Source organism: Desmodus rotundus, chromosome 7, assembly GCF_022682495.2.
Source record: "Desmodus rotundus isolate HL8 chromosome 7, HLdesRot8A.1, whole genome shotgun sequence".
NCBI classification, from domain to species: domain Eukaryota; kingdom Metazoa; phylum Chordata; class Mammalia; order Chiroptera; family Phyllostomidae; genus Desmodus; species Desmodus rotundus.
This window is the reverse complement of record NC_071393.1, coordinates 99,364,981-99,391,265: the sequence shown is the minus strand read 5'-3', so window position 1 is coordinate 99,391,265 and position 26,285 is coordinate 99,364,981. Positions and strand designations below refer to the sequence as shown.

The window sequence follows — 26,285 nt, the reverse complement described above, 5'->3', positions numbered from 1 at the left end:
CAGCTATAACTCAACTTCTGAATGGTGATTTTTTAAAATAACAAACTCTTAGTGATAGGTAAATTCTTATTCATCCAGTATGGTTCTACTGCTATCTACATTGAGGCAGAAAACCTCATTAATTAAGATGTTTATAAATTTATGAAAATCTATTTTATCTTACATTTTAGCATCTCAGAGAATTGAAAGAACACCATTTGGAATTACTATGATTACCTAAATTATTCTCATTACCAAACATTTGAAAATGTATAATTTTTTAAAAAATTACCAAAGGACCCTAATCAATGACATCTTGATTTATTTCTGAGGGAAATGTTTTATTTTATAAGCTATTGGTTATCTTCAAAATTCAATCTTTATTTACAGTTTTTGACAATTTAAATAGAATTTCTTTAAAGTGCATCAGATTTTATTAAGCAGGGAGTGGAAAAGGTGAGGCAGAAATAGAAGTATGTAGCACCCAATTGGAACCGAACCTGAGATTCCTGAAAAACATCTGTGTGTTACTCAATCGGCCACTTCCTCCCCACTGACACAGGGGTTTGTGAGGGAAGAAGAGGGAGTAAGTCCAGTGGCAGGACAAGTGGTTGCTCCTGGGGCTGAGCATGAGCTCCACGGAGGTTTCAAGGCCAGCCTGCGGGAGGCCTCAGAGTCGAGAATGCAGCCGGACTGTGAAGAGATCGCTGCCACCGTGAAGCCCTGGGCAGTGATCCAGGTGCGCATGGCTGGCTCTGACCCCAGTAGGTAAGGTTGGCCGCCATGCCCAGTCCAGCTATGGACATTATTGGGTTTTTGCGTGTCTCCCATTGGGTCGTTTCCTTAAAGCTTTCTCTTGTTCTACAGCATTCTCTCCCAGGGCCTTTCCATCCAGCCCACGCCATCACACCTGGGCATCTGGGTGTTCTGCCGCACTCCTCCACTCATCACTGCTCTTGCCTAGGCCCGGGCGCCTGCCACAGGGGACAGAAAGCTGTCCTCTGAGGTCCAGCCTCAGGGTGATACAGGAGGTAACTGCCTGTGGCTCCATTCCAGCCAGGTGAACAAAATTTATTTTTCAAGGCTACACTTAATCTAATTACTCTTATAAGTTATATATTTCACTCATATGTCAAACTTGGAAGATATATAAATGGGTTTTCATAAATATAGTTTTTAGTTTGTTTTATGGGTCGAACTGCTCCATGGCTTGTGCAAGTTTTAAATAATTTCATAAAGGTACTTACAAAGTAACTATTAACATCCTCGGGGGAAAAACATGAACACACACACATACACATCTGGGCAAAATATACCAGGAAGGAGTAGAATCTCTATTTGTAAGTGTAGTTAATTTTTTTTTCTACTAGCCTTTTCATCCTAATATAGAACATACCATATGAAGTTTTTTTAAAAAATAATAATAGAGAACACACACGTGGTCAGACAAAGCAGGAACAGAAGACAGAAGAGGGCTGGAGAAAGAGAAGTCTGGGGAAGCTAAAACTCCTATCTTAAAGGAGGTAAAGGCAATAGCAGATAAGATGGATGGCACAGTAATATAAGAGTTTTATTTAGAAATAATCCCAGAAAAAGGACACATGGACACGGACAACAGTGATTTTGCTGGGGGGAGGGGGGTGTAAGGGGACTAAATGATAATGGAAAAAAAATACAATGAAGATAAAAAAAGAAATAATCCCAACTTGTAGGTCCTCCCCCAGCCCAATCTGAAATAAAGGCAAGACCAATACAAACCCTTTTATAAAAAAATATGAGGTCCATTATCCTCTCATTCCTAGGTCAAAGGGCCAAGCCTATCAACTCAAATAGCCTGTGGCCCATGCCATGTTAAGATTACCTCTTTGCAGACAACCTGATCACAACAGGAGTGGACACCACCAGGTGTCACGCCAAGGAGAGAAAACTGCAGCAGAGGTTAAATAGGTGTTTGCAACGCATTAAGCTTATGACTTCGTCAACTCCAGGAAAGCAGAGAAAACTTGTACCTTCACTACACTAACCAAAAACTCAGGGCACGAGGAAACAAGAAACCCTGTTTTCATGCAGGCTGGAAAGAAACCCCAACAAACTAAGGCATTTCAAAAGAGACCTTGCCTTCCTGCGTTAAGAAATCACAGACAATTTCTATTTCTGCATTCTGTGTTAATATTTAAAACCCAATCTTTACTTAGGGTCTTTGGAAAGTTTAAGGAACAAAATTTGTATTTTCATAACCTTTTGAATATTTAAGTAACAAAATGTATTTTTTTATGCTAGCAAATCTGAATACATATTCCTGTTATGGGAAGAGTTGTATTTTATATGTCAGGCTTGGGAGATAGGTATATAACTTTTCATAAACACACTTCTGCTACTTTTTTATGGGTCAAATGCCTCTCTGACTTGCTCTAGGTTTAAATCTAGAGGACAATTCTGTCACCTTAGATCAGAAAAGATAAAGCCGTAATACTGTCAGGCTTAGGTCAAGAGCCAACAGTTTTCTAGGAGCTACAGAATAAATGTAACATTTTGTGTGTCAAACAGCTTACTGCCTACCTGGGAAGGTGTGACTGATCCCCGTTAACACAGACAAAATAGCATCACATCACACCAGAAAAAGATATATAAACAAGAGTCATCACTACAACATGTCAGGATTGTAGCACTAGAAAATGGAATTCAGTCAACCACTAACCAGCCTACTCAAGCCCCAAACAAAATTTGAGACCTTACCCATTCCCTTGGCAATTGAGAATATATTTCAAAGTCTCCTAAGTAGAAAATAGATTATACAAAGTCTGTCTAGAAGGTATCCAGCCATGCAATGTGAAAAATAGAGACATTTACTGAAGAAAATAGAAGATACAAGAAACACTGTACATAGAACAATGACACCTCAGTACCCTTCAGAGTAGGCACCTTGGAACCTCACACAGTTCTCCCAATTACCGTCAGCTGCCCTGTTGTATTTTCCTGAATCTCAATGACAGTCTGAAATCTCTTCCCTTTCAAAGATAACTTTAGTTTTGGGAAAACCCAGAAGTCGCAGGACACCAAATCTGGGCTGTAGGGAGGCTGAGTCCCCTGGGTGATTTGATGTTTCACCAAAAGCCTCTGTGGGAGATGTGACGCATGAGCAGGTACGTTGTCATGACGAAGCTGTCAATCACCAGTTGCCCCTAGCTGCAGTCTTCTGAATCATCCAAATAGTTTCCGCAGATGAATGTTCAGGCTTAACGCAAAATTTGACACAGATTCATTGCTCTACTTGCTCAATCATTTTGAATGTGATGGCTACACAGTATAGATGCCCACTCAATAGCATCTACCACCCCCCTAACTAGTACAGTGAAGCCGTCATTGTTCGCTCACACACATTCCAATCCACTCTCCTTGGCCACCAGGTTACATCAATGTCACACAAACTGTTCTCGTTATATTAACAATGGCTAGACTTTTTTCGGACAGACCTCATATATTAAAATGCATTAATTTTAGATCTGAAATCTGTAATAAACTGATTATAAATTTCCTGAAAACATCTTGGTCAGAAACACAAGTCTAATTCAAGAATCCTTAAGGCAATTATTGTATGTTACAAATTAAATAACTTCTACTAGCTTTCCCTGCTAGGTTTTACTCTACATCTGAAATTCATGAAAATTTCCCTTTCCATGTCTCTAGGCATCAGTAAAAGCAAAATAATTTAGTATATTATGAATGATTAGTTCAGCTTTTTTTGCAGATTTAAATCAACCTTTTTGCAGATTTAAAATGAATGTGGGCTCAGTGGAATAAATATTTAAGGTTAAAAAGACTCATTTTGGAATTTATTTTAAATTCTACATGACATTTGACATTTCTTAAAAACTATTCTCTGATATCATTTCCTTAAGATCGCATTTTGAAATCTTGGGTTTATTCGAAAACTTCCTTAATATGTTAATTTTTTAAATCTCCTATAATCCCAAGGAACATGAATTTCTCAACAGAGATTCCAGAAATGGCAGCACCACAGCTGACCTTTGTTTCAGTTTGACACTAAACTATGCAAAAGGTTAACTCTACCACTATCTTTAGAGGGGTTTAATTAAGTATAGAGTTCTACTTTCTTTGGAAAAAATACTTAAAGCATTTCTGATTGTTGTGATAAAATATATGTAACCACACAAAATTCTATGTTTTTTTGGCTCCCTCATGCGACACCAACTTTACTGCTGAGGTTTTCTGATGACATCATATTTACATCACTCCAAGATCAGACTGGTGAACTATTAATCATTTTCAGTCATGGGCTTGGAAGTATAAAATAACAGTACTATCCACTAGTTCCTCTTCAAGAAATAAATCAACCTACTTTTTATAACCTGAGAGCCATAAGAAAAATCCTACTGAAAACATCCTTGAAAAAATTAGTTTCATAAAATAAAAGTTGTTTTGCAAGTTAGCCATTTCTGAAATTTCTAGCCCAATTTCCCCTTTGTTTACGTATTTAAACAGACTGCAACTCAGGTACCAAGCAAATGACAGTAAACTCTAGAGCACAGGTGGCAAACACAAGGCCCGCGGGCCATATCCAGCCCTCCACCTTGTTTCTACCCGGCAGCAGCGCCGAGCTCTCACTAAACTGTCAAGGAGTAGTTACACTTATACAGGCCTAAAATTACATTTGACCCTTTGAAGGCAACTGCGAAGCTGATGTGGCTCCTGGTGAAAATGAGTTTGACACTCTGCTCTAAAGCTATAAATTATAATTCTTTATCATTAATGCAATGACTACAGCCAATGGTAAATTATTAGGAACAGTTTTATTTTTAAACTCTTATTTTGTTATAGAAATTACCTCGTAATTTATTTGTTGCTGAAGTTCAGTTTTTACATTCAGAATATTTTAAACATTGCTGTGGAATTGTAAGTCCAGGAGTTTGAAATTCAGCCATGTTATACTCCCCACTACAACCCCCTACCCTGACCAGAGTGCTCCTTTATAAGGTCTCAGAACACCACCTACTTTTTGGCACTACTTCTTGATTTGAACAATTATATACCCTGTTATCATCTGCTTCCCAGCTAAATGGTAACAGCTTCAGGAAAGCAGGTACCACAATGTCGGTCAAGTTCATACTTTCTCCAGGGTCTTCTGTATACATTATTTGTCAAATGAATAATAAAAAACATAAGATACTTAAAACAGTATTAGTCACTAGAAAGAAGCATATCTAAAGCAGTAAAATGGTATGTAGTAGTGACTCATTTATTTGGAAATTTCATCCACCTACATAACAGAATCAGAAAATTGGCAATAAATGAGGTGTTTAGTAAATGAATACTCAAATATAGTGATTTTCAACTGGTATGCTACACGAATTTTTTTTTTGAAGATTTTATTTATTTATTTTTAGAGAGAAGGGAGGGAGGGAGAAAGAGAGGGAGAGAATATCGATGTGTGACAGAAACATCGGCTGGTTGCCTCCTGCATGCTCCCAACTGGGGACCTGGCTTGCAATGCAGGCATGTGCCCTAACCGGGAATTGAACCAGTGACCTTTTGGTTCTTAGGCTGATGCTCAATCCACTGAGCCACACCAGCCAGGGCAAAATGAGAATTTTTAAAACATGCAATACCTGACTATTTAGTCAGGGGAACTGATCTCTTTTCTACTACACTGTCAAATTTTAAAAAAATGACAATAGTCAACACAACAATTGCCATCCAATGTGAATGAGTCAAAATTATTCCTTTTTTTTTTTAATCAGATCAGCAAAAAATACACTTTTTGGTGTGCCGCAGAATTTTGGTAATTAGTTTATGTGTTCAATGAGATGGAAAAGGTTGAAAATCACTGCTCAAATAGATTGCATAAATGTTACTACAAAGCTACAAAGGAATGGATACAGTAAATTAAGAAAGCCCTATCTGAGCCCTGGCTGGGTGGCTCAGTTGGTTGGAGCATTATGCTGTACACCAAAAGGTTACAGTTCAATTCCCAATCAGGGCACTTACCTAGGTTACTGGTTTAACTGCCAGTAGGGGGTGCATGTGGGAGTCAGCTGGTCAATGTTTCTCTCTCACACTGATGTGTTTTTGTTCTCCTTTTCTCTCTCCCCCCACCCCCCCCCCCCCGCTCCTCCTTTCTCTCAAAAATCAATAAACATATCCTTGGGTAAGGATGAGGGAAAGAGGGAGGGAGGGAAGGAGGAAGCCCTATTGCAGTGGATTTTACAGGAGATTTTGATTTTAGAAATCTTCTATAGCATCATTATAACCACAGATAACCATCCACTAGAAGCCAAATCTAAACAATAGTCAATCTAGTAAATTTAAAATAAACTTGCTAGGCACTCATAAACTATAAGATATAGTCACTGCCCTCATGAAATTTAGAGTACCGTTGGAGAGCTAGAAAAAATATACAAAAAGATGTGTATACAGGAGCCTGTGCCACATTCCAATGAAGTGATACAGGCCACATGCAGCTCAGTTCAGTGGGAGGAGAGGAAGCATGATCCAGACCAAGTGTGTACATGTCTGATGGGACAATGGGGAGAGCAACTGGGCTACACTTCAGGAGCTTTGCAATGACACTGGAAAATAAGTCAAGTGGCTACAACACACGGAGAGCAAACACATGCCTGCAGGAGGAGGTAACAAAGGAGTGAAGCCTGCAGGGTGAAAAATGCCAACAGCCACTGGGTCTCAATGTCGGGGGCAAGAGGATCTCTGCTGGGGACTGAGGGCACTGGCAGACCTGCTCCATATAAAAGTGGAAGCTGGTATATGTTGCTCCAAAAGATCAGTGTCACACCTTCCAGTTTTTCGTTAAGTCAAAAATTTTTAATGTCAATTTTTAAATGTTGGCAAATAAATGTTTTTAACACTGTGTTGAAAACCAAAACATGTCTGCAGGCAACCTCCCTGGTGGACCACAGGCTTGCAACTCTGGTTTGGAGTGTTGAATTCCACACCGAGAGATCTGGAGTTCATCCTGTAGTCACTGACTTAAGAGATGTAACATTTATTTCAAAATTTGCTTAGTTTTGCACCTCTGCACACTCCAGTATTTACCACGCAAAATGCGCAGTACTGCCAAATTATTTCACCTTGGCCTTGCATGTTTGTTACAAGCCAATTTTGTTCACTTCACTAACTGTAGAGTGACTTACAAGTTTCAGCTGAAAAAACATTCAAAGTGATACTAATAAAACAGTGCTGACAGAGCAGTACCTAAGAGAATGCTGACACCATTATGCCACAACCCGCTAGAAACACACATCACTGGAGTTCCACTTCTCAAAAACATGTGCCATACTCCACTGCAGGTAAAAATCCTTGCTCTTTCCAGCATTTTCCATAATTATCAACTTTCTAAAAACTACTATACTCTATTTCCAAACAACACTCAAAGTCATGTAACAAAGTTTTAATTCTACAATCACTGTAAGCTTTTAACTATCCAAAAACAATATTTAAGCATTAAAGGCCTATGTGTTAGCATTTTAATCAGCTTATGCAAAGAAAAGGTAATTAGTATCAGAGACTTGTTGATTCGTTTTGATGATAGTATTATAGAAAGTTAGCATTATAATTCAAAGGTAATTCCCACAAGAGAGAATTCTTGGTGCATAATTATGACATAGAATACAGAGCAATGAAAATTGCTTAATAACATACTTTGAAATAATATTCACCATGAAGGTCATCAACAAAGTGAAAAAGAAGTATTAAACAAGCAATGTTTCTATGACTTCATTTGCTCGGGCTCTGAGAACCCCAACCCTGAGCCATCCGCTCTGGGAATGAAGGCTTCCAGGCTTGTGGGGCCTGCGATGTGTGCGTGGGCTCCTCAGCTCAAACCTATCACGGCTGCGGAAAAAGCAGCCAACTCAAACCACTGGTCTCACTGGGGCTCTGCTGTATCCTTTTCAAATAAAAGATCAATGGGTGGAACTAGAAAACAAAACAAACAAGAAAAGTCTTCACAAAGTGACAGTGCTTCCAAGATAAAGTTCTTATCCAAAAGGATGCAATAAAAAAAATAAACTGCATTAGAACTTTTTTCTATTTCAGAGAAACAGACTACAATCCACACACTAGAGCTTTACCAATAACAACTCAGGAGAAGCTCAAAGGCTCCTCACCCCTATCAGAGCCTGTAGAAGACCCTCACAGCCCCCAGCATTCCAAAGACCCACCCCACATTCTATCAGACGTATTAAAATGTACTCACATCCCATATTGAATATTTATAAGAAACTGAACTGAAAATCAGAATTATCTTTTATAAGCTTTTCATTCTGTCTTGAGCCCATGCCAATCAGGTTTTGGTCGTAAAACCAATGAGCATCTCTCACTGTCCTCAACCTATTCGACTTCTAAGCAACCCCTGAAACCACTGATTCACTCTCTCCTCGCTGAGACTTTTTGACTTCAAGGGTATTCTTCTGATTTCCCTCCTATCCTTCTGGCTGCTCCTTCTCAGTTTCCTTTACTGGTTCCTCCTTATCAACTCACCTCTAAAGGCTGAAGCACCTCAGGCTTAGCCAAGTACCTCATCACGGAAAAATAACTCGTAGTTCCTTCCTCCCATGGTATGGGTCAACAGAATTAACATCATCTTCTAAAAATAACCCTTAATTATGCCCACTATGGTACAAATCTGTGCATAATCCTGTAGCTTAAGATAGTACCTTATGAGATCTCTTCTCCAGAAACTGCAAATACTGATATGACCCAAAGCTTGATCTGTGGACGACTTACCATCTCTGTCTACACACGTTCCCCAAGTTACCTCACCCGGATTCTGCTCGGTGACTTCCAAATTTATGTCTGCGGCCTAGACCTATTCTTTAAACTCCTGATTCCTATATCCAACAATCTAGTCAGCTTCTCCACTTGGAAGGTGAACATAACATGTTTAAAACAACTCCTCAGTGAGATCCCTATCTCAGTTCGTGGCAACTCCATAATTACGCAGAAAGCCTTGATGTTATCCTTACTCTGATCTCTTTCTCATACTCCTCAAACAGTTGGCCAGGAAATCCTATTGGTTCAACCTACAAAGTAAGTTTTGGTCAGTTCTCACCCCCTCTTCCACTGCTATGAGCATCTCTCAATTGTATCACTGTCACAGCTGTCTCCCTGCTTGACCAGCCTGCTCCACTTTTCTCTCTCAACACAGCCAGTGATTCTATTAAAATGAAAGTCAAAGCACCTTCGTCCTCTGCTCAAAACTCTCCAGTGAGTCCCCATTTCGCTCAGAGTAACTGTCAAAGTTCTTAAAATGGCCCACCACGCAGGCCCTACACCATATGCTGTCCAAACCTCACTGATCTACTCCTACTCTGTGAGCTTTCCAACTGTTCCTGGAACACACCGGCACACTTTCACCTGAGGCCTCTGAAGTCCCTCTGCTGCAACACGCTTTCCCAGGTGTCTCCGTATGGCTACCTTCCTCCCTCGGGTCCTTTCAGTGAGGCCGTCTGACCACACTACGGCCAAGTTCTCACTTAACCTCGTCGATAGGTTCTGTCTGTCACTTTAAGCAGAAGACATAACGAAACCAACTTTATCAGTTACAGGGTAACTGATAGAAATGAGTTAAGTTCCTATGGCATCTCATCAACGTTATAACAAAATGACCCTGAACAAAACGACATTATTCAAGGACCTGCTGTACTTCCAACTGCCCACACTCCCGCTTCCTCCCCCCTGGACTCCCATAAAATCTTCGTTATGTTTACTGTTTGTCTTCTAACAGACTATAAGCTCCATGAGGGCAAAGCTTTATTTTGTTCCTGGCCTGTCTCTGGGGCCTAGCACAATGCCCAGCACATAGTACATCATGGCATAGTACACACAGGCATATATTATGTTGAAAAAATGAATTTAATTAAACATTTAATAATCCCAATTTCATAGGGTTTTTTTTTTTCATATTTGAGACTTTTACCAAATCCTGAACTTTCTGTTGTTCTTAAAAAAGCTCCTTTGTACATGAAGAATAGAAAGTCTGCAGCCTGACCCCCATGGCCCAACACAAATCCAACAGCCCCAGGGCAGCTAGGAACATCCTCACTGATTCTGCTCCCTAAAACCAGGGCTCCGTTCAGTACCTACCTGACACATCTAACACCTTCCACACACATGCGTTCTGTTCTCCCACCGAGACAAAAAGTGCTTCGGTAGGACTTACACAAAGTATTCAACACAGACATAGACACTTCATAAAGATGTAAAACCTGTTTTTTGATGGACTTAGCGAACATTTTTAAAGCATTAAGTTTACTGAGTTCAAGGTATTACACAGCACACAAGAGGGAACAGGGTTATCTGGGGTAAGTCCCCCTTTTAGTGAACAGATCACAACGATACATCATGATTATGCTGGAGGATCCTGTGCCTATTTTAACTGGCCTTATAATTATGCTGTTTAGATGTAAATGTGTCTTTCTAATGTATTTAAGTTTGTTTTTCTTAAACACTTCCTTTGAAACTTTCAGGCTATTAATTTCCTTTGAAGGAATGATTTAAAATCTTAAGCTCTAGGCCCCATAACAGAAAATTATAAAGGGGTCTGACCCAGATTACATAAACTGTGCCAGTGGTGGGGGCTGGGGCTGGGAGGAATAAACAACAATTGCTTTATACCAATAACAGTGGCTGTTTTTAAAAGGGCTCATGAACTCTGCAGGGCACGGGAGCAAAAGACATGGGACACTGGCACTCTTTAATTTTAAAAGTACTTTGCACAACATTAATCATCATAAAGAGAATTTCTAAATCTGTACTTTTTAGCCTCGGAAAAAAAAAAAAAACTATCCAGAAGGCAGAAGCTAGGAATTAGAAAAGAATTAGGAAAAATAACTCAATCAATTAGTGATCAGTGAAATAGGCCAGATGTTCTTGACGCAGCAATACTGATTGCTCATTATTTGTCACTGAGAAATACTAAGTTTTGTTGCCTACTTAGTGCCACCAATAAACAAAATACATGGTGGGGCAAGAGTAGGTCTACAGTTGTTCGTATGGAAAACAATACAATAGTTAATAAATAATAATAAAAGAATAAACTGTGTTTCGTGTGCTCACAACTGTAAACCTACTTGTGGCCCATCCTATAGAATATAACCTTGTGAACAACTGCTTATAAACAAAAGCCTAAGGGAAGTCCAAGAAAATTTTAAATCCTTCTATGCATCATTTCTGTCTGCCTTAAGTAATAAGAGCTAATACTACTTTTCTACTGTGTGTCAGACCTATGTGTCTACTATGCTAGCTGCTTTACCTGTACGATTTCACGAAGTATCCAAACAACCCTGCTGGATCTCCATTGGACAGGTGAGGAAGAAAGGTTCAGAGAGGGTCAGTGACTTCCCCAACGTTACACACTGGGGAGCCGTGGAGCCTGGATGTGGACCCCGGACGACTGATCTAAAAGATCTCATTCTTCCCATTATACTTCACTGCCTCTCTTCTGTGTCGTCTTCGTAACACATTACTCTTTTCTGTAGTAATTTCAGTGAGCAACTTGTCAGAACTGTGGCCCTATAGGAAGCACATTTTTTGTTTTCTAAGATTAAACATGGTAAGTTTTTTCTGTTCTAAGCAGTATATCTCATTCAAGCAGGATATATTTACTACCCATTTGTAAAACATCTCCGATTTTACCTGTTTGTTGTTGTTCTTGTGTGTGTTTGTTTTTGTTTTGTTTTTTTTTACCTTTCTAATGAATCTATGTTGAAATTCTGGGCCTTTTCTTGAACCATGTGAAAATCCTTTTTCTCTTTAGGGAAACATGAAAGAAACTATCCATATCGAGAGTTTACCTTTGCAAGCTCATTGCTTTATCTATTAAATTTCTCTGTGAAAACATAATCCTGTTTTACAATAAGTGCTTCCTGGGGACAGCCACAGACTTAAGCATCCGAATTCCGGGGTTGTTTTTGGCAGATACTGGATGCTTCCAGGGATATTTAAGAATTAAAATAACTTGGGGATAAGATATGGGAGGCAGTGTGCTGTAAAAGGAGGGGGCTTGTATAATGGCAGGAAGAGGCAAAAAAAATCTTTTTTGTAACATTTTCTTCACAATGAACTATTTTAAAACTATTTAGAAAGCAGGCCTTTGAAATTAGGGTCCACATCCTAGATCATTTATCAATCAATGAAACAATGAGTCAGGAGGGACCTCAAGGTATCACCTACGTGTCACTCATAAACCAAGGTCACACTGGAGAGCTCTACACGAGAGGGATAAAATGAGAAAAGAGGATAAGAGATGCCCTGAGGGCTCCCTGCAAGAGCAGAGGTAGAACAGGCTTGAGAGAGTAAAACTCTGTCTCATTGGACCACACCTCCATTTTCTCTGGGCAGGTCTGAATCGATCTGTCCACAGGACACCCTTGTGTGAATCAGAAAAAGGTACCCTGTCCTCCAGGCCAGTGGACTCAGGGGGCTGGGTTTCAGCCCACAGATGGCACTAGCCTAGACTAAACAGAGTCGGAAGCAGCTTCTACTCTCAGCACTGTCATATGCTGTAAGACTCTGTATGAGTCATTCGGTCTCAAGGGACCTCAATCCCTCTACCTCTAAAAAGTGATGGGGCTGGCTATCACTGAAGATCCCTTCCTCCTTCCCAATTCTCAGCTGAAATCTGGCCATATCCGGCTGGTATATTCCAAACTGTGTCCCTGAAACACTAGGATTCTGTGGACTGAGTTGACCCTTTTTTGTTTTCATGATATTGCATTTTCTCTCTCACACATTTCTGCAGTATTTTTGCTCTTTTAATCTTAAGACCATACTCTTCTTTCTTTCACACTCCAAATAAACTCCAAAGTGCTTATGTTTTCTTGAGCCATCAAAAGTTCACATCCAAGTCACATCCAACTATATCAACCCCAAACTACCCAAATGTCCATCAATAGAATGGATAAATAAACTGGGTATACTCATTCACAGAAATAATAATAAAAGAAAGGAGCTACTGCTACCTGCATCAATTTGGACATGACAATATGTTGAGACAAGGAAGACACAAAATAGAACTTATAATCAATGTTTAATTTTATTTAAATGCAGTCTAAGAACAGGTTAAAACCAACCACTGGCAATAAAGGAATAGCGGTTGCCCATGGAGCAAGGATTCTGACTGCGAAGGGAGGCTCCTGGGAGGTTGGCAACCACTTCCATTTCTTGGTTTGGATGCTGGTTCCCTGCGTATGGTAACTTTTTGCTATAGACTTCTGATCTGTGCATTTTTCTGGTAGCATTTAATTATTCAACAAGTTCACTCAAAGAAATTAAGCCATAGGGACCCCAATCCCCCCTCAGAAAAGCAATCTACTAAAACTGGGCAAGTTTTTAGCACAAGTGGTGCCGCATATCAGAAGAGAAATGATTACATTTCATTTAATGTTAGCTAGACAGAGAACGACCTGAGCAGCTCAGTGAGATACTTCATTAATTTCCAAATATCTCAATACAGAATTTGCTTTACTTTTATGATGATTTCCCCCTTCACATGAAACCGTGGCAATAAGTTAATATAAAATATTGCTTTGCCCTGTCTTCATATACCAGTAAAACACTACTGCTCAAAGTTCTGTAATACATACATACCAAGACAAAGTTATCAGAAACATCTCGAAATACCCCAGGATAATGAATATTGAGGTTCTAAATAGACACTTTTGGTCAGAATTATCTCAATTATCACATTAATGAAATCACCTAGATAATGCCCAAATCTCCAACTAGTTTCCTGCTTTATAAATCAAACTCTACTAGGTAAGGCCACACAGGTGGGGAAAGGCATTCAAGAAAATGCTGTATTACTGACAACTTCAGGGAAACACCAGGAACCCTGCTTTCTCCTTTGGGCTGCATTTTTGGTTCATCTGTGAATGTGTTTCAGCACCTTTTTCTCCTCCTCTGGTAATACAGATCTGTGATTTCTTACCCCTTTCCAGTGTTCAATAATCCCTCTTTGATCAATGTGGTATACTGCATGATTACAACATTTGATACGTAAAAAAGTGATAGTACACAAACCTGCATTAGAACTATACCACTACTGCATATAACATAATTGGAAGTACAGCTTGTTTGCTTTCACACAGAACTCTGTGGTAACTTCAGCCACTACTTCTGTAGCGGTCCTCTGGTCCTAGCGCGTTGGGGTGGGCAGTTGTAGTTCTCCCAAATGCTGGGAGACTAATTAAATATTTGTAGAATCATTAGAGCTAAGACAAAAAAAAAACAAAACCCAACAAACGTTTCCAGTCTTTGAAATGGTAAGGCGGGGGGGCACAATCATAAACATCCAGTCCCTGAACACTATTTCAACACAAACGCAGGTAAGATATCTGTGATAAACATCACTTAGCACTATTACATGTTGTATACAGACCTTATAGGGCACCTTAATTCTAATCCTTTTTTCTCAGCTAAAAAGATCTTATTCTTTAATTCCCACCTTTAAATAGAAGGTTCTCCCTACTTTAGGCTTGTTTTAAATAGTCATCCTTCTAAGTTTAGATTTTCCTTGCAATTCAATGCCCAGTATTCTACTTCCCCCTTCCTCTCAAATTACCTCTTTAACTTATTTCTACTTATTTTTACTGGTCCCCAAAGCCTCTTCCTCAGGATAATGTGCAATTCAAAAGCCCTCTCAAAACTACCCCTAAATCAAAGTTTAACTACAGAGGCCAACAATACCATTCTTCCTGTTTGAGTGTTAGGAAAGATACACTTTAACTGAAATTTCACCACTCATAAAATTCCTTCACTAAATGTTTCCTATCCTCCCCCCCGACACTCAATTGCTTTATACACAATCATAATGTAATCAAACTCCCCAAATGCATAATTATATAATGATACAAAAGCTCCCTAAAATATATATCATTTTAAGTGTGCAACACACACCCTTTATAATTTTGGTGTTGGGAGTAAAGGTTGAAAAAATACTGAAGTTTTGGTGAATACACAATACACAGATGATGTATGAAAGAATTATATACCTGCAACCTATGTGATTTTATTAACCAATGTTTCACCCCAATAAACTCAATTAAAAAAATTATCAAGAAAATAACAAAGAAACAATACTGGAGTTTTCTTACAAGTTGTGTGTATTATTTCTTTTTGGTAGAGGGAAGAGGAGGTCAGAGGATCATCACGCCAGTACCAAATGCTGTAACAGAAAACACAAATTGTGTTCCAACAGGATTCTACTAGACTGTAAACACACTTAAAACTTTCTTTTCTTTAAAAGAAGAGAGTTGGAATTGGCATAATTGAAAGCCAAAGCTTCAAGGCTTTGCCCTTAAGGATACACATATCTAAACCCTCATTTCCCCACTTACGAAATAGGCTTCATCTACCAAACCAGGTCATTTATGAGGTCTGTATTAATGAGTAATAGGAAAAACCCACCTCTGCATAGATGCAGAAAACTTTCTGTTCTTTAGAAGGCCTAAAACAATATTAAAATGACTTTAGAAAAAGGCCTGTTAAATTTAGTTCTGAACTCAGAAAACCACCGAAAGGATAATTTGTGCATGCCATCTGCAATCCAGGCAGCCTCATCAACAAAAGGGAAAACTTGTTGAGATCATCCAAATCTAAAATTCACATACATTTTTACATCTGGACTGAATTAATCTTTTCTTGGTACTGGCTTTCATGTAATAAAATAATTGTTTGCAGGTTTTATGTTTTTTTGTAAACCCATAGCTTTGGAATCAAAATTGGCAACATAGAAGTTGAAAACTACAAAGAATCCCTTATCAAAAAAGTTAGTTGTGAGAGGACTCATTTACACTAAACTCTGAACTTGACAGCTCAGTCAAAAGCAATTCTGTTTGAAACTGCCATTTCAAGCATCTGCCACAAAAGGCTACATAGTCTATTATGTCATTGGTTCAGAAAGCCAAAAACCTTGTAAGTAAAGTTGAAACAGGAAACAAAGTACAGAATCTAGAAAAGCTCTACAGCCACTCCCCCAATGCAGCTTTTGAAGAACCTGTAGCTAAAAATTATTACCTAACACAGTATTTTGCTTTCAAAGGCAGTCTTATCCTGGCCTGTATGGTTTTCCTGTAAAGCTAGGAGGGGCATCTTAAATCTTCCAGTTCAAATTATGTATTTGAAGCTAGTAGTTTCCCCTGTTGTCCCCCTAAAAGGTGGGGGTGAAAATAGAGAAAGATTTCCTGTCTCTTACAATGTTTTGAGCACTGCAAGAGCTGCTGATAACCGCGGTCCGTAAGTGCCAGACCTCAGGCATTCTTATAAGCAATTCAAAGAGGGGAAAATTAGTTCATATTACAGTCAGTCTGCTTTCTGGGGAAGATATCCTGCAGATAACTTGGTAGTAGGTATCTCCTGGAGGACCCTTCTCATCTAATAAGCCCAAAGCCCATTTTATTATGAAATATAAATCCAGTATGTTTACAAACATACTGAAAGAAAACTCAAATGTCAGTTTTCTCATATTGTGGAGTATTTTCATTTTTAACATAATACTTTTATTTCTCAAAACCACATCCAAGGAAAATGATTAAGTGATAGAAGTTTTATACTACAAAGAACAGCAGCAACCGCATCTGTTTTCCTGCCTCTGGCTTCTTGCTTCCCCTCCCCCACTCTCCATCCTGCAGGCTGTTTGTAGGTCTTGGTGGCTGTTAAAATCACTCTCTACAATGGTCTAAAAATGCTATAGATTCTGAGAAACTTCTTATCCTTTAAGATTGCTGAACCTAAATTTATGCGCTGCTCCAAAGAAGAAAAAGTCAAAAGCCTTTTTAATGACAGATGTATTACGGAAAATTTTCCCCACAAAGTTTTGATGCTGTGAAATATCAACTCCCTGAAATCACAGAAAGGAAATGACTTACATTCTTGGAAAATGAAGCCACTAGCAGCTTTCTCCAGTAGTATTTTCTAATCCGTAAACTACACCCTGTGGCAACGGGGAGTATTTCCTGCAAAAACTAAATTTAAATAGATGCTTATAAAACCAATAAACAAACATTGTCGGGTGCCAGAGAAGAAGAGACAGAATTATACACTGAAAATCCAGCAAGAGATACTTTTTTCTGCACATTCAAATATTAAAAAAAAAACAAAACACCCAACTGGAGATCACAGGCTTGAAGTCAAAAGAAACCCGAGAACATTGCTTAAGTTTTCTTTCCCTGCTGTGGGCAATATACAGCTCCTTAGGAAAATACTGGCAAAACAGATTTGTGCTAAAAAATAAAAACAAAAACGGCTGAAGAAGCTAACGTTTCTCTGGACACATAACACCATAGCCTGAAAAATCTGCCAGCTTTCCCTCAAACTTTAAAATATGCTTATTTTGACAGCTTTCCACTTATTCATGCCTTTAAGAAAACGCCCTCACCATTTGGTTATGCCGTCCCGGGACTCGAGGTGTTGCTACGATCCCTGTGGACCTCACACTGGTGGCCCCAACCTGTCCACACCTGACCGTTCCTGGCCATCCTGGAGCAGAGGCTGGTGGTCTCCTCTGCCTGGGGCCGGGCCTGCGCGCCGCAAGCTCCTCCAAGAACCCAAATTCTGCAGTCTGCGCCCCCAACTCGGCATTCCACCGAGGCCCCCTTCTGGCGCCGCGGAGCTCAAACTCAACCTCCGGCTCCCCCGACTAGGCAGCCACTTACTTTCAGGGACGATGCGCTCGGGTCCCTTCCCGCAGCCCGGCAGCCCAAGCCGCGCACAACAGGCGGCAGGCACCGCACCCAGGAATGCAGGGCTTAGGGGCTGGCCCTGGCGCCCAGGCAGAGCAACGGGGCGCGACAGACAGGCGCCCCCAGAACAGGACTCCGGGGACCACCGGAGAGCCTAGCGCGACGCACCAAGCCCAGGGGGCGCAGCCAGCAGCCCGGGCGGCCTCCTGCCCTCGCCGCGCACGCAGCCCCGAAGCTCCGCGTCTCCCTTGCTGCCCGGCTCGGTAGCCCCGGGGCCCCGTCCTCCCGCCCCAGCGTGGGCGAGCTTCGACTCAAGGGAGGCAACCTACCAGCCCGGTGCCCGACGCCCGACGCCCAGGGCCGAGAGAGCGAGGAGAAGGCGAAGAAAGACGCGGAGAAGGGGATACTTCTTCGCTGGAGATCGCGACTTTCCTGAAACCCCCCAAAGCCCGGTCCAGCTGCCGCCGTCGCCCCCCGGCCGGCAGGGGGCACAGCGGGCGGCCGGGGCGCAGTGGCCGGGCTAGGGGGCGGGCTGGAAGGCCCCAAGACTCTGGGTTCCTGTTCGTACCTCGAAGAAAAGTCTGGAGCACCAGGCGTTGGACTCACAACTGCGATCCGTCCCTTCCTGCCCGCGCCACGACCGCCCGGCTGCTCTCAGCCCTTCGGCCTGAACAGCCAGGGGAGAGCTCCGCGTCGGCCCCGCCCCCCGCCCACGCCTCCCGTCCAGCCCCCTGAGGCCCCGCCTCCCTCCCCGTCCGGCCGCGGAGGGGGAGGCCACAGAGTCGCGGGAGCGGAGCGCGGAGATCGCGACCGCACGTGCGGCGCCTGCCAGCCACGCCCCGGACCCAACCAAGCGTCCCTCGAAGGGGCGCCAAGACGTGCGGTCGGGAAAAAGCGAAGGGAACCACCCCTCTGGGATCCTAGGGAGGGAGGCGAGCCGCGGAAGGACGCTGTGTTTGGACCCCTACGATCCAGGCCTCTCCTTGCGCGAAGGAGAGAGTGGCGGAAGGGGACATTGCCAGCGCCTCTCCCTCCTGGCCCAATGGCCCTCTCCGAATCCCGGCCCCGTTCCCCGGGACTGCTCCCTTCAGGCCGGCTGGGGGTGGCTGTTTGGCCCGAGCACCGTCTTACTGATTCGGAAATACGGAGGGGAGGCCACTCAGAGAGAAGGCGTTTCCAGCGGAGGAGGTTTCGTGACTCCTAGCTTCCCGCTTATCGTGTCCCGCACGCACCTGCCCACCCTTTACTCGGGACGTCGCGCCCTGGAGAGTTTTATTCTGGATGGAGGGGGCGCCGCCGAGAAAGCCAAGCATCCCCCGCTAGCTCTGCCTCTCCAGTTCTTCAGGTAGACACAGCCCCTGCCTGCGTAGTTTAGTGCCTGTGAGACCCCCCCCCCCCCCGCGAACTTACTATGTTTGTCCGCTCCAGATGGTGTCTGGAGAGGGAACGGATGATGCAAAGAGCCCATGGAAGATGTTTTTATGACACTGAAATCGAGGATTTTTTGCCATCTGTAGCTGTTGGGTCTGGGAAAGTGGCGAGCTATGCCGCTCCAGTGAGGCTGCGGCCACTGTGACCTGCAGCTAGGAACTGGAGACCATGGGAGAGAGACCGACGTTCTTCCTGGCCCCCTGACCCGCGACGCACTGAGCCCCACAGAGCTCCAACCTCCTGGGCTTTTCCCTCCTGAGCCTGTAATGCCTGGCCAGAGGGGTGGGAGGCAGTAATGCCCCACAGGGCCCCTCGCCAAAGGAGCGATGGGTTGTATGTTCAGGGTATGACAGTTGGGTGAGAAACAAGGCGGCAGAGGAGGACCTGAGAAAGGACACCACCCCAAATCAAACTTATGCTGATAGAAGCCAACTTTAAACTGCCCCTCTCTTTTGATCCAAACATAAATGTGTGAAGCTAGCCGTTACTGGTTTAAAGCAGCGATTTTTTCAGCCTTTTTCATCTCATGGCACATAAGCTTACTAAAAATCTGCAGCACCCCAAAAGAAATCATTGTTTTGCTGACCTGACAAAAAAAAAAAGAATATAATTTTGATTCATTCATACCGGGTGGCTGTTGGTGTGTTGGCTATTATTTTTCCACTCCACAATCTAAAGGAAAGGAGGTCAATGCCCCTGACTAAATAGTCAGGTGTTGCATATCTTATAAAACTCGTGCAGCACACCAGTGTGCCTCTTGTGACACACCAATCGAAAACCGCTGGTTTAAGGATGCCAGTCTGTGTGCCCTGTTTGCTCGGCAAGAGAAATTCAGTGCTGTGTTCATTACAACTGACGCTCATTTGGAATAGTCTCATTCGCAGCTTTTACATTTTGGGAACCAAGACGATAGAACTGAGTCTCATGCTCGGTGATCTTTTGTCTTTTCACAATTGACAGCACATTCAGAGCTTGTTTCTGATGAAGTAGAGCAGTGTCTAAGGATATCGCACTTATGATTTAGAAACATGACTCCATTATGGAAAGGACAAGAACTATGTTTCAACGACTGCTTTTTAAATTAGTTGTAGTTACTAGAATAAATTAAAAATTGGTTAACATTAATTGATTACAATGCAGGCATTTAAAAGTGGAGGATTGAACGTTTTCCCGTTTTCATCTATTATATGCATTCAAAATGAGCGCATATTGAACACTAGTTGGGAAGCTCTTAAATTAATTTGATGTCTAATGAGATAATCCAGCATTTCCTATATAAATATAAATTAGAAAAATGACTAACATATTATTATCTTGGAAAACACTTCCTACACCTGATTTCTTTTCAGGTTCTGTACATAACAATCTAGTGAATAAAGAACAACATATTGTTAGGTTGTGAAACACTGCTGCAATATCAAATAATTGGGTAACCCAAGGGGCAAGATATTTTTAGACAGCTTTTTTCAACATAGGTTTAAGGTTGGGTTTATTGTCTAGAATTAGACTGTAGCAAAATCTACTATGTGAATATTTTTTTAAACATAATGATCGTATAGAGGCAAGAAAGCAGAAGAGGGCCTGAGAAAGGACACCACCCGACTGTAGAACAGTGTGAATGTTACAAAGAACATAGACTCTTATATAACATTTAGTAAACTAAGTACTTCAAAACTCTTAAAAATCAGTTTTTTGAACCCCTGAAACATCATGAAACTCTGAAAGGACTGCTTTGGAAAACAACACACACTAGCACTTTCACAGGTCCGCCCCCAGGCAGCGGGCCGGGATTTGGTAGCTGGCGCTGAAAGAAAACCCTTGATTGCATCCTGGACCTGTGACTGTGCCAGTGGCAGCTGTCACTCCGTGGCAGAGAGGGAAAAGAAAAGGCATAATCTATTTAAGATGGGAGTGGAGCTGAGAAAGAATGGGTTGTTTTGGATATTTATCGCAGGACATGTTTTTCTGTGCTTATTAGGGAAAGAATGTAATTTTGTAGGCAATCAAAGTTATATTTTATGATTCTTTTTGATGTTGACATAGTGTTTTATTTTCATTGGTATGAGATGTTTTCCTAAATACAAGACAACGCCCATCAGCGAAACATCATTCTAAACACATCTTAAACTATTACTTTTCTCATGGCATATAAATATTATCATAAGAATAATTTTGCTTTGGGTTTTCTTAGGAAGAAGTTATTCATTCCATGAATATATTGAATACACCCATACACTAGGCACAGAGTTAGACTCTGGGATTCAAAGATAAGAATATGCCTGAATCTTAGAGTAGTTTGAGGGACCAGGCGTGAAAGTAAACAGTTACAATATACTTTAATGCTGGGTATGGTGGAGATAAGCGGGAGAAGTAGTGGGAAGGCTTAGGACCGTCAGGGAGGGTGTAGGACCTCCCCTGTCAACTAGATGGGAAGGATGAACAGAAGGGGGCCTGGGAACAAGTTGGTTGAGATGGTGGTTCTCAAGCTCGTCTGTACATTGGAATCACCTGGGGACTTTCAAAAACTTGATGCCTATATTCTAGGCATGTGAGTCAATTGGTCTGGGATGTGGCTTGCGTTTGGGTATATTTTCAAGATCCCCAGATTAGTCTAAGTGGAGACACAGGTGGGAACTACACGTTAAGGTATTTCAGGTAAAAGGCACAGAATGAGCAAGTGCATGGAGGCAATTTTAAAGTACAATAGCCATAAACTCATTTTGTAATTCAAGAGGCTTATCCTTTGGTGGGTGGTGTGTAAGCATTTTAGTGTAAGGAACACAATTATATAGGAAATGAAGAGATGTGAACTGCTATGATTCACATTCCTTTACAAGTATTTTTCCAAAGACTGGAACAGTATGTCGAGAATTAAAATTACTTCAGTGTATTAGAAAAACTTGAGTTCTTTTTCATCTTTTATATGTAATTCAAGGTTATTTGGATTATGTGTTAATGCTGAAATATAAGTTCTAGTCAGAGAAGTTAGTAATTTGACATACTGGTTTTAAAAGAATACTTTCCCAAAATTAAACACTGCATCATTTTGACTGAAAATCCTAATAAAGAAATTAGGTTCATTTTTCTTTTTGGTAATTACTGAACTTCATATAAAAAGCAAAACAAAATGCATTTTAAAGCAATCAAAATAAATAAGTCCTATTCTAAGGTTTTAAATGTCCATGTAGCTAATGTATAGGACTTTGAAAGACAAAGTAGTCGCATGTGGAAACTCAACAGTGCCGTGATGAAATCCTGGCTTTTCATTGCCTGACACTTAGAGTGCACTTTTTATTATTCTCAGTTGGTATACTACTGTATTCTGCAAAATGAAAACACAAAAAGGGATTTTAATGCTTCAGAAAAGTCAGGAGAAGTGATTATCAGCCCTCTAATCCAGCTGTCTTATTATAGCACACCACAAGCCCCTAACCAGGAATACAGATAATTGTTTTGTAGAGCCAGCACAGCACAGGGTTAATATTCTGTAGCAATCTAACTCCAGAACATCTATCTTTCCCCAAATTAGGGACACAAAGTTGAAAAAATGAAATTCTGCTCTCTTGCCATCAAATTTTGAGAAAATATTTAAAAATAGGATGACTTGATTATCCAGGACAAGGTTTGGTTTTAATACAGCATGTAAAAGTTTACCAGACGTCTTTGAAGAGCTACTTTATTTCCATTCTCTCCTTTTAGTGTCTCCACAGTCATCACATTCCAGTCCCGAGGGCTTGAGTACTTGAACACTCCAGACAAAAGGTTTGACAAGACTGGGTGGGCCAGGCCAGGCCCTTCACTTGTGAGAAGGAGAGACAATTCTAAATGGCCCTGCTGAGGAGTTGGCTGCAGGAGGTGGGATAATCCAGCACTGAGAAGCACACTGAGGTCTCGGGGCTAAAAAGAGTGGTCTCAAAGGTGAATGCTATGTTGAGGGATACTGCTGCTAACTAAAATGTAGTGAGGAATTTAGTGTGAAAATAGTGCATGGGGCCTCACATTATAGGAAAGAAGGTGGAGGACAGGTAGAAGGGTCCTCCTACAGGACAATGGCTAGCAGAAGGGACCAGGCAAGTGGTAGAAGGCCGAAAGTATAAAACTGCAGAACGTTTGCCCTTTGTGTGTTTATACAGTGGGCTGCCAAGGTCCCAGAGCAGTTTTTCCAGCTCAGATCCCTTGCAGAGATAGACAGGAAAGGAAAGGAAGTAGGAATCTGGTGATAAACTGGTTAGTCTGAGTAATGCTTCAGGAGCACTCAGATTGTCTTTATCTGATGCTGATGTTATAGAAGGAGTCACTTTTTTCAAACACAGATGATAACATGAATGTCACTGAAATTCTCTTCAGTATTATATGACATCTTATCCATTTGTACCTGCGATATCCTGAACCAGAACAGGGAAAGATGTGAACGTCCGTCCTCCGGGTACAAGTTTACAGACTGGTGGTTAATGGCTTTCTTGAGAATAACAACAAAAGTTCCATTTATAAAGATGGTTTATGAAACTGTTCATTCTGTTTTAATTTGGTTACCTTCAGTAAATTGTAAGCATAACAAGCATGCACTTAAACTTTCTAGTTGCTTAAAAAAGAATGATGAATAAAAGTGCAAATAAGATGTGCTAGTTGTGGAATTTCAAAGGAAGTTCAGAGAGACTACAGGACTCTTTTGGTGGGGTCTCAAAGGGACCCTCCCCCCACCTCTGGTGGTTGGGATTTTGGTTATAACACCGGGTCCTGTCGTGCTGGTTGTATTAACTGGTTGGATAAAGGGGGGAAATATGAACACCCGCATTAGATCCCTGTTTTCCTCTCACCTGATCCCAGGTGAGAGACAAAGTCTACATTTGCTCCTGTTTGACTTGATGTGGAACCAAATGCCAGAAAATCTTAAGAAATTCTTCTACAGGCAAGGCAGTGGTCACATTTTTCTTTTGCAAGGGTAGCCTAATGGGTCATTCAATTAGCCTAATATATTATTCGATTAGCCTGAACAGAATTCTTATGCTCTACTTCTTTGAAGAAGGAACCCTGGTAATCAAACTCCTGGTAATGAGACCACGGAGTTTGATTTAGAAATCAGGGACTGTGAGATTGTTGTCAGAGGACCTCTGCCTCAGACGCTGAGTTTTGACAGGCCTGGAGAAGAAGTGCTGGGTGAGCGCCCTCTACATCCAGCTTTGAAGATAAACAGGGGGCTGGTGGGAGGTGAGGCCTTCTTAAACCTGCTTGCTTTTAAAAATGTTGTTATTTGTGATTCATATATATATATGATTGAGCCAAACATCCTGTGTAATCTCTTAAACAGAAATACAGAATCAGCAAATCCATTATTTTCTGTTCAGCCAATAGTTCTACATTGGATTGGATGATAATTTTTTGTCACTTATACCCTAATTTCTTAAAGGATAATAGAGATATATACCTATATGATAATTTTATGTATATATACACTTAATATAATATATAAATCAATATAGACTATGTTATCACATTACTTATTTTTATAGCACTTTTCACTGTCTGAAATTGTTTTTGAATATGTTCTCCTGTTTGTCAACTGTCTCTCCCTTTGTTTCTTTTTTTTTTTTTTTTTTGAATTTTTGTAAGAGGTTATCTCAGCCAAACTGACAACCCACGCTAGGAAGCAGATCTCAAATGTTCCCTGACTCTCCCTTTAGAGTTTAGCTTCACGTGAACATGGACCTAATCTCTCTAACTGCCGTGTTCCCCAGCATCTGGGACGCTGTCTGGCACATAGTTGTTAAACGAATTAATCCCATAAATTATATGTAAGGACAGGAGGTGTACACAGGTGCATTGAGGGTGGGTGGGGAAAAGAGAGAAGGCACTGAGGTGACAGTGGGAAAAGATGAACATTTTTTGAGGTGTTTCTTGCACAGACATCCCAGGTGATGATGACAAGAAAGGATCTATCCCTGAAGAAGACTTTTGGTTCATTTGAATGGGGCACCGTGTATCAGCCAGTTCATATAATGTTCATATTTAAAGTATAAATATGTGATATAATTGTCAATAGTCTGTATCTATTGCTATTCCTTAATGTATATTTTATTTCTTCAGCCTTCCCCCTCCTTTAACTACCCACCCTACAGCCTTTTGAGATACTAAGAAGATTGTTAAGAGGGATTTTACTAGAACAATCAATTATGGAATTCCTTGCCAACAGAACATTTTGATGAGATACCCTTGGGAACAGAGTGGTTTGAGTTGATCAAGAGGAAAATAAGTGGCCTTGTTTCCATTTGCCCAGTCCCCCAGCCCCCACATGACATTGAGCTGAACCTTGTGTCATCTGGAGCTGCCCTACCTCAGATCACTTAGGCTAGAAACTGCTCTGTCCACCCCATCTGGCCCTTCTACCTTTCCCATCAGAGCTGTTTTTTCACCTTGAGACTTCCAGTCACCAACCCCTTCCCAGTTCTTTCAGTTCATTAGCTGTTTTTGGCTTCACTTATTTCCTTTTGCATTTAATACCTGGGCTCACCATTTTGAATATATTCTTCTAATAGTTTCTTAACAATCTCAAAATTCAGGTCAAAGCAATGGACATTTTATTGCATTTTGCTTTAAAGTCACTAATAACGACTAAAGAAAATTAAATAAGCCAGTTCATTAGTCACATCTCCAAGGCAACAGTTGCGGCAGCGGAGTACTCACAGTTGCTTACTCAACCAAGGTTCGTTCCTGGTTGGCCCCCTTTCCCTTTCACTACAAAGACTGTTCAGATTTTCACGGCTTTCTTCAGGACCCTCATCAGGTCCAACCCTGCCACTCTGGAACTTAGCTTTCCTCGTTGGTGGTCGCTGGTCTGAAGTTTATCAGTATTACCCCTTTGAATCCTCATACCAGCCCTTTGAGGGAGGCACTGGCATTATTACTGGTTTACAGATGCCCAAGATCTTCAAGAATGTAAGTGGTGGTGTGTGGATCTGAGCTCAGGAAATAGGACTTCAACCTCACATTCTTTCTCCCTCCCCTGTCTTAGTTCCAATGTCCTCACCAGGGCTCCAGTCCTCTCCATCTCTAAACTTCTGTGTATCTTCCTCTCAGACCATTCTCTCCTGACTCTTCTCAGTCGACTTCTTCCTACCAGAGCTCTGTATTCCAAGCCCCACTGGCTGTTCAAAGGCCTTTTCT

At 41.3% G+C, this 26,285-nt stretch overlaps 2 protein-coding genes across 4 annotated transcripts in view; one reads left to right on the top strand and one right to left on the bottom strand.

Annotated features, from left to right (window-relative positions):
* Positions 1-18,400, bottom strand: part of FRMD6 (FERM domain containing 6) — a 69,961-nt gene extending 51,561 nt beyond the window's left edge. For 2 of the 3 annotated variants that reach the window (XM_024568465.4, XM_024568467.4), the window contains exon 1: positions 18,262-18,400. The gene's annotated coding sequence lies outside the window, so the exon portion shown is untranslated. The other variant, XM_024568466.3, reaches the window with a different exon arrangement.
* On the top strand, positions 662-19,706 carry LOC139441084 (putative uncharacterized protein FRMD6-AS1). Its single transcript, XM_071222106.1, has 4 exons — positions 662-747; positions 17,784-18,106; positions 18,369-19,038; positions 19,122-19,706. Exons 1-4 carry the CDS (start codon positions 662-664, stop codon positions 19,267-19,269), a joined length of 1,227 nt encoding a protein of 408 aa, XP_071078207.1. The 3' UTR covers positions 19,270-19,706.
* The last annotated feature ends 6,579 nt before the right edge of the window (positions 19,707-26,285 follow it).

Coding starts and splice junctions, on each gene's coding strand:
- LOC139441084 (XM_071222106.1), top strand. CDS start 662: ATGCAGCCGGACTGTGAAGAGATCGCTGCCACCGTGAAGCCCTGGGCA. Junction 748..17,783: donor GCTGGCTCTGACCCCAGTAG/GTAAGGTTGGCC, acceptor CCTGGCGCCCAG/GCAGAGCAACGGGGCGCGAC. Junction 19,039..19,121: donor CTGCCTCTCCAGTTCTTCAG/GTAGACACAGCC, acceptor TGTCCGCTCCAG/ATGGTGTCTGGAGAGGGAAC.